At 48.0% G+C, this 18,772-nt stretch overlaps 2 protein-coding genes across 2 annotated transcripts; both read left to right on the top strand.

Moving 5' to 3' along the window:
* Positions 1-8,679, top strand: RUNDC1 (RUN domain containing 1; the record flags this gene model as incomplete). Its single annotated transcript, XM_029927053.1, has 5 exons — positions 1-297; positions 3,769-3,927; positions 4,890-5,088; positions 5,867-5,986; positions 6,383-8,679. Coding segments are annotated over 5 exons (1,641 nt in total), but the record flags the coding sequence as incomplete, so codon positions are not given.
* A 5,460-nt stretch (positions 8,680-14,139) lies between these two features.
* RPL27 (ribosomal protein L27) lies at positions 14,140-17,527 on the top strand. The gene is made up of 5 exons (XM_029926934.1): positions 14,140-14,246; positions 14,485-14,567; positions 15,488-15,657; positions 17,164-17,274; positions 17,376-17,527. Exons 2-5 carry the CDS (start codon positions 14,487-14,489, stop codon positions 17,422-17,424), a joined length of 411 nt encoding a protein of 136 aa, XP_029782794.1. The 5' UTR covers positions 14,140-14,246; positions 14,485-14,486; the 3' UTR covers positions 17,425-17,527.
* Positions 17,528-18,772: the final 1,245 nt, after the last annotated feature.

Consider the following 18,772-nt stretch of genomic DNA (forward strand, 5'->3'; position numbering starts at 1 on the left):
GCCGCGGGCTCCCCTCCGGATTCGCCCGGCCGGACGCTGCGGCGGCTGCAGGCTGAGCGGCGGCGGCTGGACTCGGCGCTGCTCGCGCTGTCCTCGCACTTCGCGCAAGTGCAGTTCCGCCTGCGCCAGGTGGTGCGCGGCGCGCCCGCGGAGCAGCAGCGCCTCCTGCGCGAGCTCGAGGACTTCGCCTTCCGCGGCTGCCCGCACGTCCTGGGCTATGGGGGGCCCGAGGACCCCGCCAGCGACGATGGCGACGGCCTGCCAGGGGACCGGCCACGATTGCGGGGCGAGGATCAGGTGAGCAGCTGGGGCCGGACCCCGAGGGACAGGAGCCTAGGAGGTTGGGTGGGTGGCGATGCCGACGCGGACGGAGGGGGCCGCGGTGAGAAGCCGGCTGGTCTGGGTGAGTACTTCGCGCGTTCGAGATGGGGAGGTGAGACCGGTGTGCAAGCCCTGCTGAAGGGCAGGAGGACACACAGACCCTGGAACCTCACTGTGAGGGGTGCCCACCTAAGGTGTGGAAAGAGATGGAGGTGTGGTGACGTGCGGGACGGAAGAGTGGTGAGCAAAGAGTACAGAGGGCCGCAGAGCGACCAACCAAAGCAGTGCCACCCCCTCTCGCCTTGCCTTGGCCTCAAAGTACCTAAGGCCCAAGCACATTTGCTGATACAGGGCCCCGAACGGGGCGGGGCGGGGGGCTGAGAACATTGGCTAATGAAGGTTAAGTGAATTGGAATCCATGGAAATTTCAGTCTCCTTCTTGTACCTGCTTTCCTGGAATCCGGGAAACGTCTTTAATCTTTAGACTGTTGTGAGGGTGGGAGCTTTGTTGAACAGCAGGATCACTTCGGAAATGAAAGAAACACAACTCCTGATTATATGCCTTTCCTACAGCTGGTATTTTAAACCTCGTTGCCCATCCTGCCTAATAACTAGGTGTTCTATACGAGGCCCCTTTGGTGACTGTGACAAGGTCCGTTCAGTTAGCCTCCACTGAGTAATGGGCGTCTGCGTGCCCATCTCTGGAAGTGCACAGCTGCAGAGAGCTTGTGGACATGGCCGTCTTCTCCACGTTTTCATTCTTCCAAGTTCCTACCTATATGTGGCTTTCTTCCAACTTAAACTGGGTTTAACCAAGACGACTTATCAGTAGCAGATATTGACTTGCTTATTTTAACCTGAAATGTTTCCAGTGCAATCCTGTTTGCTGTTCCACCCTCTCCACATACCCGCAGCTCCTTGCACAAGGAGCAGCCACCTCAAATTGCCAGACTTTTATGGAGGAGAAGGTGTAAAAAGAACTACTGTGACCAGGCCCTTGTTGGGGAGTGAGAAGCATCAGAGTTTCTGTGTGGATGTGGTTCTCTTTTGGTTGTTCGTTTTCTCTTTTGGAAGCAGAGTAAAACTTAAAAAAAAAAAAAGTGATGCTCACTGGGCGCCTGGGTGGCTCAGGTAATTAAGTGTCTGACTCTTGATTTCTGCTCAGGTCATGATCTCACGGTTGGTGAGATTGAGCCTTGCGTCAGGGTCTGCACCGACAGCACAGAGCCTGCTTGGGATTCTCTCTCTACCTCTCTCTCTCTGCCCCTCTCCTGTGCCCACTCTCAAATAAATAAAAATTAGGGGGCAAAAAAAACCTTGCTCAAAATACCACTTTGGCACCACTTGTTTATGAGCTAATGCATGCACAGAAGGTTACATAAAATATCTAAATGGGGGGACGTGTTTAAACCAGATGGTTTACTTATTATTTCCAAACTTTTTTAAAACAGTACTTTCTCTCACTTCATTCTGGAAATCATTTCCATTATTTGTAGCCTTGACCCAGAGCTCACACTTGTTTCCCCACACTCCGATAAATAACACACAGTAGCTGCCATGGTCAGCAGAAATACTCATTAAAACGGAATCGGGATTCATGGCTGGGGTTTTTTTGTTTATTTGTTTGTTTTCTTCCTTGGCTTCACGAAGTTGGGATACAGTGAATACAAAAACAGACTTTCTCTGTTCTTTCTCCTGGGGCTGGCTAGAGAGCTTCCTCCAGTCAGAACTCACTATTTGGAATGTGTCCTTCTGTATCTGTTTTAGTTCAGTAACATAGAGCCAATGTGCATGGAGAGCTTTTCCTATGCCAGACACCATGCTAGGCAATGTGGGTACAAAGTCAAGGCCGTTGCCCTTGAGGAGTTCATAGAATGGGGGAGACAGAATCCTCAACAAAGATTATAATGTGACATGTGCTAGAGAAGTGTGTGCACAACACAGAGTGAGAAATGATCAGCTTTGCCCCCGGGAGATGCAGGAAACTGGAAGGATGGCTAGGCCCTCGCTCAGCAGGGGGTAGGAATAAGGTTCTAAGAAACGCCAGTACTCAGGAAGGTTTGCAGAGGGAGTGCCCTGAGAAAAGGCTTGCTTTCATGTTGAGTAAAGCAAGAGGGTTGCCTTTTAAAGAGCTTGAACAAAAAGTGAATTTGATGTTTTTCGTTTGTCCTGACTAATATCTTCTGGAGGGTCTGGGTAAGTTCCATTTGAAGGTTAAGTTTAACATCCTATAGATTGCTGGTTGAAAATGCAGCATTTGGGGCGCCTGGGTGGCTCCAGTGGTTGAATGTCCAGCTTCGGCTCAGGTCATGATCTCACGGTTCGTGGGTTCAAGCCCCGCATCAGGCTTTGTGCTGACAGCTAGCTCAGAGCCTGGAGCCTGTCTTCAGATTCTGTGTCTCTCTCTCGCTGACCCTCCTCTGCTCACACGCATGCTCGCTCTCTCTCTCTCTCTCTCTCTCTCTCTCTCTCTCTCTCTCTCTCAACAATAAATAAAACATTAAAAAAATTTTTAATGCAGCCTTATACCTGACTTGTTTTTTTTTTGCTTTGTTTTTGATAATCAAGAAAGTTAAGGAAGAACTAGTTTTTGAGAATACATTGGTAAGATTCTACCACCCTGAAGGGTTTTTCATTATTTAAATGCAGAATCTACCTGGTTGCCAGCTGTGGAGAAAGGAGTCCCTGGTCAGGGACACTTACCAGACATTTTTTTTTCAACATAGTTACCTCCCCATCCCTGTTACTTGGCTTTTGGATTTGTTTTTCACTGGCCCAGGTACTTGCTTTAATTCTTCTGATTGTGCAGGTATCTATAATACGTTGGAAGGGCTTTGAATCTTAAGAAAACTGCGTATGAGGGGTGCTTGGCTGGTTCAGTCGGTAGAGTACAGGACTCTTGATGTCAGGGCTGTGAGTTCAAACCCCATTTTGGATGTACAGATCATTAAAAAGTAAAATATTTAAAGAATAGGAAGAATAAAGAAAACAGTTTAAGTTATAAATCCTTTCTCTATACCTTTATCTCTAGATTGCCTTGCAAAATTTGGCTGCAGAAAGTATTCAGGAGTTAATCTGTGGTAATTGGCTGTGGAGGATAGCATTTTTAATTCCTGGGAGGGCTGTCTTGTCTAAGATAAATTGTCTGAATCCTAACTAGACTTTTGTGGATGGGGGCGGGAAGTCTGTCTTAACAAAAGGCTCCACTGTATTCATATTTTATTTCCAATGAGGGGCAAATACTTTTTTAAAGAAAACACATTTAATAAATTTCCCTGGGTGAAATCATTATTCTCATTTTCGAATCTATCTATGAATTCTGCATTCCACTGGGATTATTTGGAAACACTTTATGTTTTAGCAGTCATGATTAGCTTGAGAGGATTCTGAATGTGCCCTTATTTTTCCTTTTCCCATGAAATAGACCTGAGTATTTTCTTGTCTTAGAGTGAGCAGGAAAAACGGGACCGTCGGGAAACCCAAAGGGAGAAGCAGAAAGAACTCATACTGCAGCTCAAAACCCAGCTGGATGACCTGGAAACATTTGCCTATCAAGAGGGCAGTTACGACTCCCTGCCACAGTCCGTGGTCTTGGAAAGACAGCGGGTGAGCAGACACCGGAGAGGCGCCATCACTACCTGAGGTTACCTTGTCCCTTCCGGTAGTCCTTCACCCATGGCCTTGCTGAGAATCCCTTTGCCGGCCCAAATCAAAGGGAAACGGGACGAATCTTTATACGCACATGGAAACACAAACTCCAAAGCTTTATAATATGATCATGAGCTCTTTTTGGTGGTTATTAGTAATAATAGTAGTAATATAAAATAATAACAATCATAGTTTTTCATTTGAGTGATAAGACAGTTCTGCTAGGGCATCTCCTCCAGTGTAAATCAGCTTTTTCCCCACCACCCATTGATAAAGATTCCAGGAGTCCAGACGGGGTTTAATGCCGTATTTATTTAAGCAACGCCTGGGTAGGCAGGTAAATCTGCCAGCAGAAACACAGCTACGGTCTCCCACAGACGTGTGTGTCACTGTGGTGTGGCTGTTTCTCTGGCGTGGCTCGAGTTACAGTAACTGGATTTCAAACTGTTCCAGATATTGTCACTAGGATATTTTGACTATAATGCACTTTGATGTTGAGTAGAGATTTTTTTTTTTAAGTTGCCTTGAGTCAGGCAAGAAGGGATGAAAAGGACTAGAAACTAAAGGAAATCCATATTTATTCTCTTGGAGGCCTTGGGGAAAGCTGTGAAGCTTTTTGGACCACCGGCCACTTTGGATTGTTCACACTGTTGTTCTCCTGAAAGTTGCCCGGCCTGGTCGGGAATGTGCAGTGGGAGAGCCGTTTCCGTCTGAGAGGAGCCAATGTCCTTGTTACTATAGGAGAACGAGTCCTATGCTCTCACCTTGATCAGCAGTTGCATCGCGTCCTCTCCCAGGTTTGGGAGTTCTGTCTGTCTTTGATTTCCATTTGAAGGCAGGAAGCACACTAGCAAACATTCCCCTTCCTGACCCTCCTTGAAAATTCTAAAGGGTGTGCCCGTCGCTTGTGGTCCTGATAGGTGATCATAGATGAGCTAATAAAGAAACTGGACATGAATCTGAACGAGGACATCAGTTCACTGTCCACCGAGGAGCTTCGGCAGCGTGTGGATGCAGCGGTGGCTCAGATCGTCAACCCGGCCCGAGTGAAAGAGCAGTTGGTTGAGCAGCTGAAGACTCAGATCCGAGACCTCGAGATGTTCATCAACTTCATCCAAGGTCAGAGGAAGGGATGGGAAGAGCAGGGTGGACAGATGTCATAATGATTGTATGTAACCCGAGTACTGGTACCTAAATGTGCCAGTTCGTCATGTACTGTGTAGGAGGTGTGATCACTCAGTAAGGGAGCCAGCACGGGAGAATGGAAAGAACACGGAATTTTTTTTTTTTTTTTTAGATTTTATTTTTAAGAAATCTCTACACCCAGTGCGGGGCTCGAACTCACAACCCTAAGGTCAAGAGTCACACGCTTCTCCTACCGAGCCAGCCAGATGCCCCAAGAACATGGATTCTAGAAACAGATAGTTCAGATCCCGGCTCTGCCACTTCCTGGCCTCGGGTCCTTGGGCAGGCTCCTAACCTCTTTAGTCCCACTCTCCTCACCTGGGAAATGATTCACGCTTCCTTCATTCAGCAAATATTTATTGAGCCAGTCACTGTTCCACACAAATCAGATGGTATTTGTAAAAGTCTTATCATGTAGAAGGCACTAGGAAATATTCATTTTCTGGAACACCTGGGTGGCTCAGTCCTTTAAGCGTTCGACTTCAACTCAAGTCACGATCTCACAGTTCGTGGGTTCAAGCCCCACATCAAACCCCGTGGGTTCAAGCTGACAGCTCAGAGCCTGGAGCCTGTTTTCGGATTTGGTGTCTCCCTCTCTCTCTGCCCCTCCCCTGCTCACTCTCTATCTCCCTCTCTCTCTCTCTCAAAATAAAGACCTAAAAAAAATTTTTTTAAATTTCATTTTCCTCCCCTTTGTAACTCCTGATTACAGATGAAGTGGGAAGCCCCCTGCAGGCGGACAGTGCACGCTGTGAGTGCAAGGCCAGTGGCAAGACCGGCAGTGGCGCCACCAGAGCTGACAGCAGCAGACTGCCTCCAGGAAACAGCAAAAGTAAGTACAGCTTCCAGAACAGGCTAATGGAGAAAGGTAGGAAGTAGATCAGCAGTTACCTGTGGCTTTGGGGGCTTAAGGGGCTGGGGAGGAGTGGGAATGGGAAATGCTAATGGTACAGGGATTCTTTGGGGGATGCTGGGTGCACAGCTCTGTAAACATACTAAAAATCCCTGAATTGTACACTTAACCGAGCCAGTTATTTGGCACGTGAATCACAGTGTAGCTATTACTAACCCCAAACAGTTAAGCCCAGCAACATCCTAAGTGGCTTTGGCTTCCTGTGGGACCCGTACTGTAGCTCAGAAGCAGGACCGGGTCCCAGCTCGTGACTTGTTGAATGTACCCCTGTGCCAGCGTCACCCTGACTGACGAGGCGCTGCCTTTTCTAAACAGCAAAGGCAGACGACGTGAAGAAGGTTCAGGAGACAGGGCTGCACCTCATGCGGCGCGCGCTGGCAGTGCTGCAGATCTTTGCCGTTAGCCAGTTCGGTTGCACCACGGGCCAGATCCCACAAACCCTGTGGCAGAGGAGCCAGGCTGACAGGGACTACTCCCCCTTGCTGAAGAGGCTGGAGGTGTCCGTAGACAGAGTGAAGCAGCTGGCCCTGAGGCACCAGCCGCACGAGCACGTCATCACCTCCGCCAGCCTCCAGGACCTGTCTCTGGGAGGCAAGGACGAGCTGACCACGGCCGTGCGGAAGGAGCTGACGGTGGCAGTACGGGACCTGCTGGCCCACGGCCTCTACGCCTCGTCGCCGGGGATGAGCCTTGTCATGGCCCCCATTGCTTGTTTGCTGCCAGCCTTCTCCTCGGCCCCCGAGGCCATGCACCCATGGGAGCTCTTTGTCAAGTACTACCATGCTAAGAACGGCCGTGCCTATGTGGAATCCCCGGCTCGGAAGCTCTCCCAGTCCTTTGCCCTGCCGGTCATGGGCGGCGCCGTGGTGACCCCCAAGCAGAGCTTACTGACCGCCATCCACATGGTGCTGACGGAGCACGACCCTTTTAAGCGCAGCGCAGACTCGGAGCTGAAGGCCTTGGTGTGCATGGCACTCAATGAGCAGCGGCTCGTGTCCTGGGTGAACCTGATCTGCAAGTCGGGGTCGCTCATCGAGCCCCACTACCAGCCTTGGAGCTACATGGCGCACACAGGCTTTGAGAGCGCCCTCAACCTGCTCAGTCGCCTCAGCAGCCTCAAGTTCAGCCTCCCTGTAGACCTGGCCGTGCGCCAGCTCAAGAACATCAAAGATGCCTTTTGAGGAGAGTGCCCTGGCCCCACACCAGCACGGCCCTCAGTAGGGTACGAAGAGATGGTTAGTCTTCTAGGGTAGAAACAAACAGGAGGAGGGGTTTAAAGACCATTTCCTTGCCAAATGACTGTGAAGTCTGTTTTCCAACTTAGCATCTCAGAAAGAAATGCCAGAAACCCTCCCATTAAAAGGTTCTGCCCCAGCGTGTAACGTCTGGGCACGTGTTTTTGAGCCTGTGTAAAAGAAATCAGCTGCGGCATAGTCAGTGTACCTCTTGTGCCACGTCTGAGTTTTTAAAACCCAGGTCGCTCTAGCCGTTCTCTTTATGGTGGTGAGTGACAACATGAGTGAATTGTCGGTCCTGGAACACAGTCCACTCGAGGCTCTTGTCACCCAAGCCGGGAGCCGGATTCCTTCACTCAGAGCAGGTTCGAGAGAACCCTGAGGCCAGAATTTAAATTCCTTTTATGAATACAGACACCCCTTTTCTTCCTGACCCCAAGGTCGGGGAAGGTTATGTACATTCCTTAGTTGCCTCTCAAACTGGGACTGAGGATATCGGATAACAGCACTTCTGAGGGGGTTCACCACAGCACTTCTGAGGGGGTTCACCACTGTTAGGCCCGGTGTGAGTCTGTGGATAAGAACTGAAATCTGTTCCCGACAAGGTGGTGGTCCTTTCACGGCACAGATGATGGTCTTTTGATTCTGGAGCTGGCCCTTTATGAGGAATGACCACCAGTGACTGGTGCCACGTCCTCTGGCCAACAACCTCTCCTGTACACACCTCCCCGCAAGATGTGGACACACCCTTTTGGAAGTAAATTCGTTAGAGATGTACTCCTCAACAGAAATCTTGCCCCCTCCCCCAAGTCCAGTGTGAATGGGAACACCCTTCAGTGACCAGCAGCAGCTCCTCCCAGGACTGTGATTCCATTTGTTCTGGAGGCTGGATGATGGAGGGGGTCTGACCATCCAGTGGGTACCACAGCGGTGGCGGGGAGGGGGTTAGGGACTACAGCGATCCCTGTTGACAGACAAGGGACTGAGCATTTCCTTGTAAAACGGACTCTAGAGTGATCCTATTTGGTCTTCAGTATTTTAGCCTTTTTAGTTCATATTTATCATTCAGCTTGCATACTACTTCAGAACTGACCAAAGATGGGCCAGGTAGATATCCCTTTCTGAAAAACCAAATGGAATCTCAACACTACTGATTCAGCATTGTTTCATGTATTACATTGCCAGCTGCACTTTGTGTCTGCACTATTACATAGTGCATTTTAACTTAATTTTTTCAGCAACATGGTATTTAAATGTATTATTGATAATTCACTAGAATTAGGCATCCTGTGTGAAACAGGATAATTGTAAAATGTGGAAAATGACAGATCTGCGGTTGCTAATAAAATCATAGTATTTTATGTAGCTTCTCTGGAAGACCTTAGAGACTCTTGCTTTGGTTTATAAGTCTGTGCATTATTAGCCCATCTGATCCAGATCAGTATTTCCTTGAGCGACACCATGCTCTGGGCCTTTCTGCCTCTTCTTGACCCACAATCCTGGATCGGCTCAACTTTGGTCGTGTTTTTTCTCCCAAACATCATCCCATCTCGCCCAGCCACACAGTCCACTCCCACAGCAAACCTCACCTTACCTGCTACTGTTGAAGCTGGCACTTTTAAGTCCATTAGTCTAGATATTATTTGGGGCAGATGGTAACTGCTGTGGCTATATGGCCCAGCCCCAGTGTTTTGCTAATCCTTACAAAGACTAATTTGTATCAAGATTTTGATTCTAATTTGTACCATAAGCATGGTGGGAAGGTTTTCATAGGTTATCCCAATTGAATCCTCACTACCTCTAAGACAAGACGATATTATCCCCATTTTATAGCTGAGTAAACTGAGGCTAAATATTTGGTCCAAGTTTTTGTGATGGAAGAGCTGAGATTTGTACTCAAGTTGCCTGAATCCAAATCCTGTGGTCTTCATATTCCATCGTGCTATCCCATCATATCATGCTGCTTCTAGATCTTTTGTTCCTCTCTCTCCTTTACCCACCCCCTCGCTCCACCATCAGGTTGGGGAAGAGGAGGTTTTTCCCACATGCCCACCAGAAATTTCAGCTTCCAAGGGACTAGGCCACAAGGAGATGGACAGACAGCCACTCTGCTGCCAAGTCCTTCATGAAACGTGAAGACAATGTAGAAACGGAGACAAAGCTGCCCTGCCAGCATCCCAGCAGTCACATGGCTGCTAGTCACTGACGTCATCTGCATAGTCACTTAAGGCAGAACTCTGTCCTTAGCTTGGGGTGAGGCACACAGGACAAGGGAGGAGAGAAGGGAACAGTCAGCCTAGGTCTAAGCATAGGCAAGACAGGATGAAAAGAAGTCATGGATATGTATCCATAAAAGTGCAGGCTCCATTGTTATAAAAGTACAATCTGCAAAACATTTTTTTTAACTTTCTTAAGTTTATTTATTTTGGGAGACCGAGCGGAGAAGGGGCAGAGAGAAGGAGAGAGAGAATCCCAAGCAGGCTCTGCACTGTCAGCACAGAGCCCTATGTGGGGCTTGAACTCATGAACCGTGAGATCTCGACCTGAGCCAAAACCAAGAGTCAGATGTTTAACCGACTGAGCCATCCAGGCACCCCTGCAAAAACATTCTTAAAGATTTCTAATCTTTTCTAAGATTTAAAAAAAGATTTCTAAGGTGGAGGCAGTTGGCTGGCTCAGTTGGTAAGCGTGCAATTCTTGACCTCCGGGTAATAAGTTCAAGCCCCACGTTAGCTGCTGAGGTTACTTAAAATCTTAGAAAAAAAGATTTCTAAGGTGTTCTGCATTCATTCATTCTTGAATGCCTGCCAACTTCCTGGGCCAGGCTAGATATTGGGGAAAGAGATAAATAAAACATACCCACTGCCCTCAAGGAAGACACAATCTAACTAAGGAAACTGGAGATTTGGGTAACTTGTTAGAACAAAAATTGCTGGGTCCCATCCTATAGATTTTTATTCCATAATTCTGGAATGTGGCCTGGAAATACACAATTCTAAGTTCCCAGGTTCTAAACATCCCAGACTGATGCAGCTGGTCTGGGAACCACACTTTGAGAACCACTGGTCCAAACCAAATAAGGTATGTTCTTTAATAAAGCTGAGTATGGATTGGATTGCAGAGGGAGCACAGAATGAAGAGAAGGATTCTGCCTGGCAGGACTTTGGAGTGGCCTTGAAGGATGGATGTGGATAGGGTTTTGCCTGGTTGCAGTGGAGGAGAATAAAGACACACGGACCCACCTGAATAAAGACCCCAGGGCTCAAAAGAGGTTGGATATTTCAGTAGTTGGCGGGGGGCGGGGGGGAGGGGCAGAGGGAATGATATGTGAGGATGTGGAAGAGTAAGGAATTTAGGCTGCAGGAAAGGAAAGATGAATTTAAGCTTCAGTCCACAAAGCCAATGAAGGACTTCAAGCACACAAATGGGGGATTTAAGAGTTATTATGTTGAGGGAAACTCCCCAAAATGAGCTCTATAGATCCTGTATGGCTGCACTCCAGACTGAAATTATCTCCTAGGTTGGAAATCCATCTTCATAAACATAGCAAGCAATTCTGATTCACATAAAAGTTTGAGGAGAAGGGATACCTGGGTGGCTCAGTTGGTTAAAGCATCCGACTTCAGCTCAGGTTATGATCTCCTGGTTCCTGGGTTCAAGGCCCCGCGTTGGGCTCTACGCTGACAACTCAGAGCCTGGAGCCTGCTTTTGATTCTGTGTCTCCCTCTCTCTCTGCCCCTCACCTGACTGCACTCTGTCTCTCAAAAAAATAATAATTATAAACATTTTTGGACACCTGGATGGCTCAGTCAGTTGAGCATCTGACTTCAGCTCAGGTCATGATCAATAAATAAAAATAAACATTTAAAAAAATTTTTTTAAGTTTGAGGAGAAGAGGGGTCCCTGAGTGCCTCAGTTGGTTAAGTGTCTGCCTTCAGCTCAGGCCCTAATCTTGCGGTTCATGAATTCGAGCCCCAAATCTGACTGTATGCTGACAGTGGAGTTTGTTTTGGATTCTGTGGCTTCCTCTCTCTCATTGCCCCTCCCCTGCTCATGCTCTGTCTCTCAAAAATAAATAAACATTAAAAATTTTTTTGAGGAGGAAGAGAAAAAGATCTGAGGCTAGATCAGTTAGGGAGCAGGTGGAAAAGGACAGAAAAGATTTAAAAAGACAAGGGAAAATTCAGAAGATTTAGTACTAATTTGATTTGGAGAGTGTGAGAAGAGTCCAGGGCAATTATGAAATTTCCGGGTTTGGTTTCCGTTTTTCCGAAAGAGTGAGCAGCAGGCTGGGAGCAGACGGTGAAGGTGGAAACGGACAGGGCGGGGCGGGGCAGCAAGGGAATGAGAATGAGAACTTGCTCTTGCACCACCATCTCTGTGCTGCTCTAGACCCATCCTCTCAGAGGCCAGAGTGGAGATCTCTGGAGGTACCTTCCAATTCTAAAATGTCTTATTCCAAATTAAAACAAAAGATCTTTATTTTAAAAATTTTTTAAGTTTAGTTTTGAGAGAGAGGGCGGAGGGGCAGAGAGAGAGAGAGGGAGACACCGAATCCGAAGCAGGCTTCAGGCTCTGAGCTGTTAGCGCAGAGCTCGATATGGAGGTGAACCCACAAACCATGACATCATGACCTGAACTCAAGTCGGATGCTTCAACTGACTGAACCACCCAAGTGCCCCAAAACAAAAGATTTTAATTGAATATAGAAATACAAGTAAATAATTATTGTGATAAAGCACTGGAATGGGGTCTTGGTTGCAGGGAAACGTCCCTGGAGAGGCTTAAGAGGACAATTGATGAAACCCTGATTGTTCTCATATCTTGCCCAAGAACAACTCTATAGATTCTTCAATGTTCTGATAAGCAAAAACTGTAAGATGGTTTCCCTTTCTCTTGAACTCCTAAGGCAAGTAAAGAACCATCTAAAAACACTTCCAGGATGGTAATGAGAAAGAATGAAATCTGGCCGTTTGTAGTAACATGGATGGAACTCAAGAGTATTATGCTACGTGAAATAAGTCAGGCAGAGAAAGACAGCATATGTTTTTACTCATATGTGGAACAGGAGAAACTTAACAGAGGACCATAGGGAAGGGGGAAAAATAGTTAAGGAGGAGGAGGGAGGCAAACCATAAAAGACTCTTCAATACTGAGAACAAACTGCGGGTTCATAGGGGGTGGGGGAGAGGGAAAAATGGGTGATGGGCATGGAGGAGGGCATTTGTTGGGATGAGCACTGGTTGTTATATGGAAACCAACTTGACAATAGACTATTTTAATTTTTTTTAATGTTCTATTTATTTTTGATACAGAGAGAGACAAACATGAGAGGGGGACGGGCAGAGAGAGAAGGAGACACAGAACCGGAAGCAGGCTCCAGGCTCTGAGCTAGCTGTCAGCACAGAGCCTGACGCGGGGCTTGAACCCACGAACGTGAGATCTGACCTGAGCCGAAGTCGGAGGCTTAACCGACTGAGCCACCCAGGCGCCTTATATTTTTTAATGTTTTTATTTAGTTTAGAGACAGAGTGTGAGCAGGGGAGGGTCAGAGAGAGAGGAGGGTCAGAGAGAGAGGGAGACACTGAATCTGAAGGCAGGGTCCAGGCTCTGAGCTAGCTGTCAGCACAGAGCCTGATGCGAGCTCGAACCCACAAATCGTGAGATCATGACCTGAAGCTGAAGTCAGAGGCTTAACCGCCCAAGCCACCCAGGCACCCCTAAACTATATTTAAAAAAAAAAACAAAAACAAAAACACCACTTCCAGGGACACCTTCTGACTTATCTGGTAAAGCATGTGACTCTTGCTCTCAGGGTCCTGAGTTCAAGCCCCACATTGGGCACATAGCCTACTTTAAAAAATAAGGAGAGGGGTGCCTGGGTGGCTCAGTCGGTTAAACCTCCAACTTCGGCTCAGGTCAGATCTCACGTTCGTGGGTTCGAGCCCTGCATCGGGCTCTGTGCTGACAGCTAGCTCAGAGCCTGGAGCCTGTTTCTGGTTCTGTATCTCCTCCTCTCTCTGCCTCTCCCCCTCTCATGCTCTCTCTCTGTATCAAAAATAAATAAAACATTTAAAAAAATAAGGAGAGAGAGAGAGAGGAGAAGAAAAGAAAGAAAAAGAGGAGGGAGGGAGGGAGGGAGGAAGGAAGGAACACTCTTCCAGTGAGTGAAGGGAAGTAATTCCAGTTGCAAACCGGCTAGGCCTGGGTTCAAACCTAGATTTGAATCTCATCTATGCTGCTGATCAGGGTCAACCTCACATATCGGTAACTTATCCTCTAAATTTCAACTTCTTCATGTCTAAATAGAAGGAAAATGCACAAGATGCATAATTGTGGGGATTAAATATGCTGTCGGTTTACCTGAAAAGCCTAGCACAGAGTAGGTGCTCAGTGATTATCACCATCATCATCCTGCACCTTCCTTACTGCTTATTCTAGTCGGTAATGTCTGTGACATCACTAGATTCTAAATAGTGGGGGTACGCACCCTTGCCTAATTGATCTTTGTCTCTCCCCTCTTACGCCTAAAAATGCACACTAATACAAGTCCTAATTTGCTCTCTGACTCTTGCAAGCCATAAAAATCTATTTCAAACTGTGTCCCCTTCTAGCGCCAGAAAAAGGAACTACAACCAAGGGGTGCAACAGAGCAGCAGAGTCAAAAGTCTGCGCGTTTTAGAGTCTTCTTTGCTCTTCCCACCTACGCTGGACGGACTCCTTTGCTCTTGCCTACCGCTGAAGCTACTAATAAAGTTTGATTTGAATAAACGAGCGCCCAGGTCCGGCTCTCTCCGTAAGAGCTTCTTCCGCCCGTAAAGGCTTTCAAGAGGTGGGGCGAAGCGTGAGGGGCGAGACCGGATGTGAGGTCACTCTCCCCGAGGTGAAAGGTTAGCGGAAGTGTCCCTTCTTCCTTTCTGCTGTAGGCTTGAGTGCTGGTGTCGGTAAGTAGAACCTCGAGCAGGATGTTCCAATCCGCTGCCATCCGCGGCCTGGGGGTCGAGTTGCGGGGTGGCGCCGGGCGCTTTACGTTGCCCGGTCTCTGGCGACTTCGTAGCGATCCTGTCTTGCGATCAGGGGCCCGCGGGCTTCCTGGGCCGAGACCGTGAACGCCGCCTTGGCTTCAGGGCCCACATTCTCAGCTTGCGGGTTTCTGAACGGCCCCTTTTCCTTCTTCTGCAGAGATGGGCAAATTCATGAAACCCGGGAAGGTGGTGCTGGTCCTGGCCGGACGCTACTCCGGACGCAAGGCGGTCATCGTGAAGGTATCCGCCTCGCGAGCCTCTGCGCGCCTACATCCCGGGAACTGGGCTGGTGTCGGAGGGCCTGCAAGCGTGGAAGTCAGGAGCTAGCTTGGCACTGGTCCCTAGAGCGTTGCGGGTGGGAGTGAATGCATAAGGGCGTTTGAGAGAGGAAGGTGCAGAAGACAAAGAGGTGGGGGTTCAGTTGGGCGGGTAACATACGATGCGTCCTCAACTAAAGAGGCTTTACAAAATAATAATGCCCAGTGTTTATCGAGCCCTCGCTTGCTATCTGGCACTGCCTTCCAGGTGGTGTCATGCCCGGTCCTTGAGGTAACCGTAGGGGATTCTTTTCTACGGCTGATGTCCAGAGACGTTAAGGAATTCATTAAGTAAAACATTAAGTGCTGGAGCTGGGATTCTGTAAAACGAGGAGCAATTGTTCCTAGTCGGAATGATCACTTGGCATATTCTAGCCCTTCCCTCTTTGCCTTCTGCCTTCCATTTGTGGCCTCTTGCGGGATTTTCTTAAGCTCCAGCCACACACGTTGCTTTTGGCTGTTGTGGGACCACTGGGCCACCTTGGGTCTTCCTTCCGCCGTCTGTCCGAGACTCGATTTTGGTTAGGCCAAGTAGCTGTGCAATTGTAGAGGAAGCTAAGATGTAAAGTCCTAAGAACCAGTGCTTGATAGAAAGCAAACGTACCCTAAATGCTAACAGTTGTTCCTTTTAAACCTCCCACAAGCTTTTCCAGATTCTTGTGGGAATGAACACGACCCTGTTACTGCTTGGGCATCTAGTGTGGCACTCGGAACGTCGGCCTTTTGCAGTGTTTCCAGCAGTGGGTCTCAGATTGGGAGTGGGGGTAATCTTTGGATACATGTACTGCATTTAGCACAGCACCTAAACAGGCCCTCAGTAACATGTGATTCCTACCTGTTCAGAACATTGATGATGGCACCTCCGACCGTCCCTACAGCCATGCTCTGGTGGCTGGAATTGACCGCTATCCCCGCAAAGTGACAGCTGCCATGGGCAAGAAGAAAATTGCCAAGAGGTCAAAGATCAAGTCTTTTGTGAAAGTTTATAACTACAATCACCTCATGCCCACAAGGTGAGTCTATCAAGAATGGTTATGAGGGGCACCTGGGTGGCTCAGTCGGTTAAGCATCCAGCTTCGGTTCAGGTCATGATCTCACGGTTCATGGGTTCCAGCCCTGCGTTGGGCTCTGTGCTAACAACTAGCTCAGAGTCTGGAGCCTGCTTCAGATTCTGTATCTTCCTCTCTCTCTGACCCTCCCAGGCTCGCGCTGTCTCTTTCTATCTCTCAAAAATAAATAAAAAACATAAAAGAATGGTTATGAAAGTAACTTTCTTTTCACTCCTCTCTGGCCTGCTGAATAAGGAGACCGCTTTCAATTTTGCAGCCATTCCAGTGTGGGGAAGAGACATTTTCATGTGTAACTTCATGGTCATGGTTTCAAATGTTGCCTTTTTTTAATTTTTTAAGATTTGTTTATTCTTGAGAGACAGCACAAGCCAGGGAGGGGCAGAAAGAGAGTGAGAGAGACAGAATCTGAAGCAGGCTCCAGGTTCTGAGCTGTCAGCACAGAGCCCGACGTGGGACTTGAACCCATGAGCTGTGAGATCCTGAGCTGAGCTGAAGTTGGGTGCTCGACCAAGCCAGCCAGGCGCCCCTCCAGTGATGCCTCTTTAATTTAATGTGGAGCTGTGTTCTGTCATTTTCCGTGGTGACTTCCCTGTCTTGGCCGGGCAGGATTGAAAAATCTCTTCTAAGCGAAGTTTGGGTAAAGATTGCTTCATTTGTTTGCAGTCACGTTAAATACAGGCACAGAATCTGGCCTGCTGTCTTCCACTATTCCACTTTTTTTTAAATGTTTTTATTTATTTTTTGATACAGAGAGAGACAGAGTATGAGAGGGGGAGGGGCAGAGAGAGAAGGAGACACAGAACCGGAAGCAGGCTCCAGGCTCTGAGCTAGCTGTCAGCACAGAGCCCGACGCGGGGCTCAAACCCACGAACGTGAGATCTGACCTGAGCCGAAGTTGGCTTAACCAACTCAGCCACCCAGGTGCCCCCTATTCCACCTTTCAAGGATAGTTTTTATAGGCTTTCAGAAATTGTTGAAAAGTAAAGGAAAGCAAGCCTCCCTCCAACTAATCTCATTTCGCTTTCAAGCCCTGGAGTTCCTGGCCTTTCACAGTATCGGGCACCATAACTAGTCACCCAGCTTTTGCATTCTTATGAGGCTAACCCCTTCCCTGGGCACAACTTGAACACCACTAAATAAAATAGCTCCAAATAGAAGCTATCCAGCCACCATGATTGTAGTGAAGAAGATTTAATAAAGTGACAGTTCTTAGCCAGAAAAATAGTCACTGGAAAGTTGAGAATGAAATGTGAAGTATTTTAATGGCTTGAGTCTTTTTAAGTTGGCAGTTTCTAAAAAAAAAAAAAAATACCCTCAGGACTTCAGCAGAGCTTTTGCGGATTGCTCCTGTGGAGGCCGACCCTGCCACCCCAGGACCCCGGGAGTGCTTGGGCTGTGAAGGCCCTGGCCACATGTGGGCTGATCTTCCTCCCCCACTCTTGTCCCCAGATACTCTGTGGATATTCCCTTGGACAAAACTGTCGTCAACAAGGATGTCTTCAGAGACCCTGCTCTTAAACGTAAGGCCCGGCGAGAGGCCAAGGTCAAGTTTGAGGAGAGGTAAATCACTTCGGTAGTAGTTGTTGGAGTATGGCACCCCTATCCTGCATGAAGGGAATTTAGTTTCACTGTTCTCATTGGTGTCCTTTTTTTCCCTCTAGGTACAAGACCGGCAAGAACAAATGGTTCTTCCAGAAGCTGCGGTTTTAAATCTGTTTTGTTTCAGTCATTAAAAATACCCCCCCAAAAAAAGTGCTTGTCTGCCTACGGCATGTATTATCAGACTGGGAATAAACATTCATATGAGACGTTGGGTGGTGGGTGAGGAGAGACTGTGAGAAAGTGTATAAAATAATGCCTCTGTGAGACTTGGACAAGGACTACTTGTCCTCCGTCTGATAATCCTTTAATCATCTGGCTGCCCTCCGTGGGTAAGGCATAAGCTATTGAATGGTTTCCCCAGAAAGACTACTCCTGGCGTGTAGGTACAGTTTAGCATCCCTGGCTTCAACCTGTTCCCTTCTGGAGAACGTGGGCCCCTCTCCACCCTCCGCTGTGAACACGCCCAGGCCCCTCTCAGTGGGCATGGACTACCTTGGATTGAAAGCCACCAATCTGAGGCTCTCAGACCAACCACTAGGTGCAAAAATCCCACTCTGGAATTCAGTAGGTCAGAATTTCTAGCAGGTTGTCCAGTGATCCCAGTGCTATGGTGATGAGGCCGCACTGGAGAACTGCTCAGGTGATGGGGGTGGGGGCTAGCGAAGGCCTGACCCTAGAGCACACATTCCTACTGAGATTAGAGGAGGTCCTCAAAAGGCCTGGCTAGCAGAGACCAGCAAGAAGAGGTGTGGTTCAAGGGTCTTAGGGGTATGTCCCTACCGTTACAGGAAAGGTATTTGGTCCTTTTATTTGGCATTTTACCTTTCTTTGGACCTTAAGTGTTACCCTGTTTTATTGGTAAAATAAGCTGTCCATTTGAATTGGTTCTGTCAGTAGATGGAAATAGGACTCAAACAGGCCTATTTCCCAAGGCACGCATCCACCTGGGATGTAGGGAAAGAGCTTGAGAAAGTCTGCATCTAGAAGTCACTCTGGAAAAATCATGGACTAAAAGGAAGTACTGTGCACTGTGTACTTGCATTTGATTCCTCACCCTTATCAAGCATCTCTCTTGAGACAGACCCCTCTAGCTTGCCTGCTCAGTCACAAATGGAGCTGAATTTAAACTGCCTAAACCTTCCAAGTTCTTTCCACTCCACCTCCAAGGCTCAAGTTCAGATACTATTCTAACCAGCTCTGGACACATGCTTCCTAGCAGTAGGACTTCAAGTTTCTCTCCCTCAGAAGCCTACAAGCTCCTCCGTAAAATGGAACCAACTTTGTGGGGTTTTTTAAGATTTAAGTTAATTCAGGGCCGCTTGGTGGCTCAGTTGGTTGGGTGTCTGACTTTGGCTTGGGTCATGATCTCATGGTTCATGGGTTCAAGCCCCACATTGGGCTCTGCTGACAGCTCAGCCTGGAGCCTGCTTTGGATTTTGCATCTCCCTCTCTCTGA

The sequence above is a fragment of the Suricata suricatta genome, chromosome 17 (assembly GCF_006229205.1).
Source record: "Suricata suricatta isolate VVHF042 chromosome 17, meerkat_22Aug2017_6uvM2_HiC, whole genome shotgun sequence".
Taxonomy (NCBI): Eukaryota; Metazoa; Chordata; class Mammalia; order Carnivora; family Herpestidae; genus Suricata; species Suricata suricatta.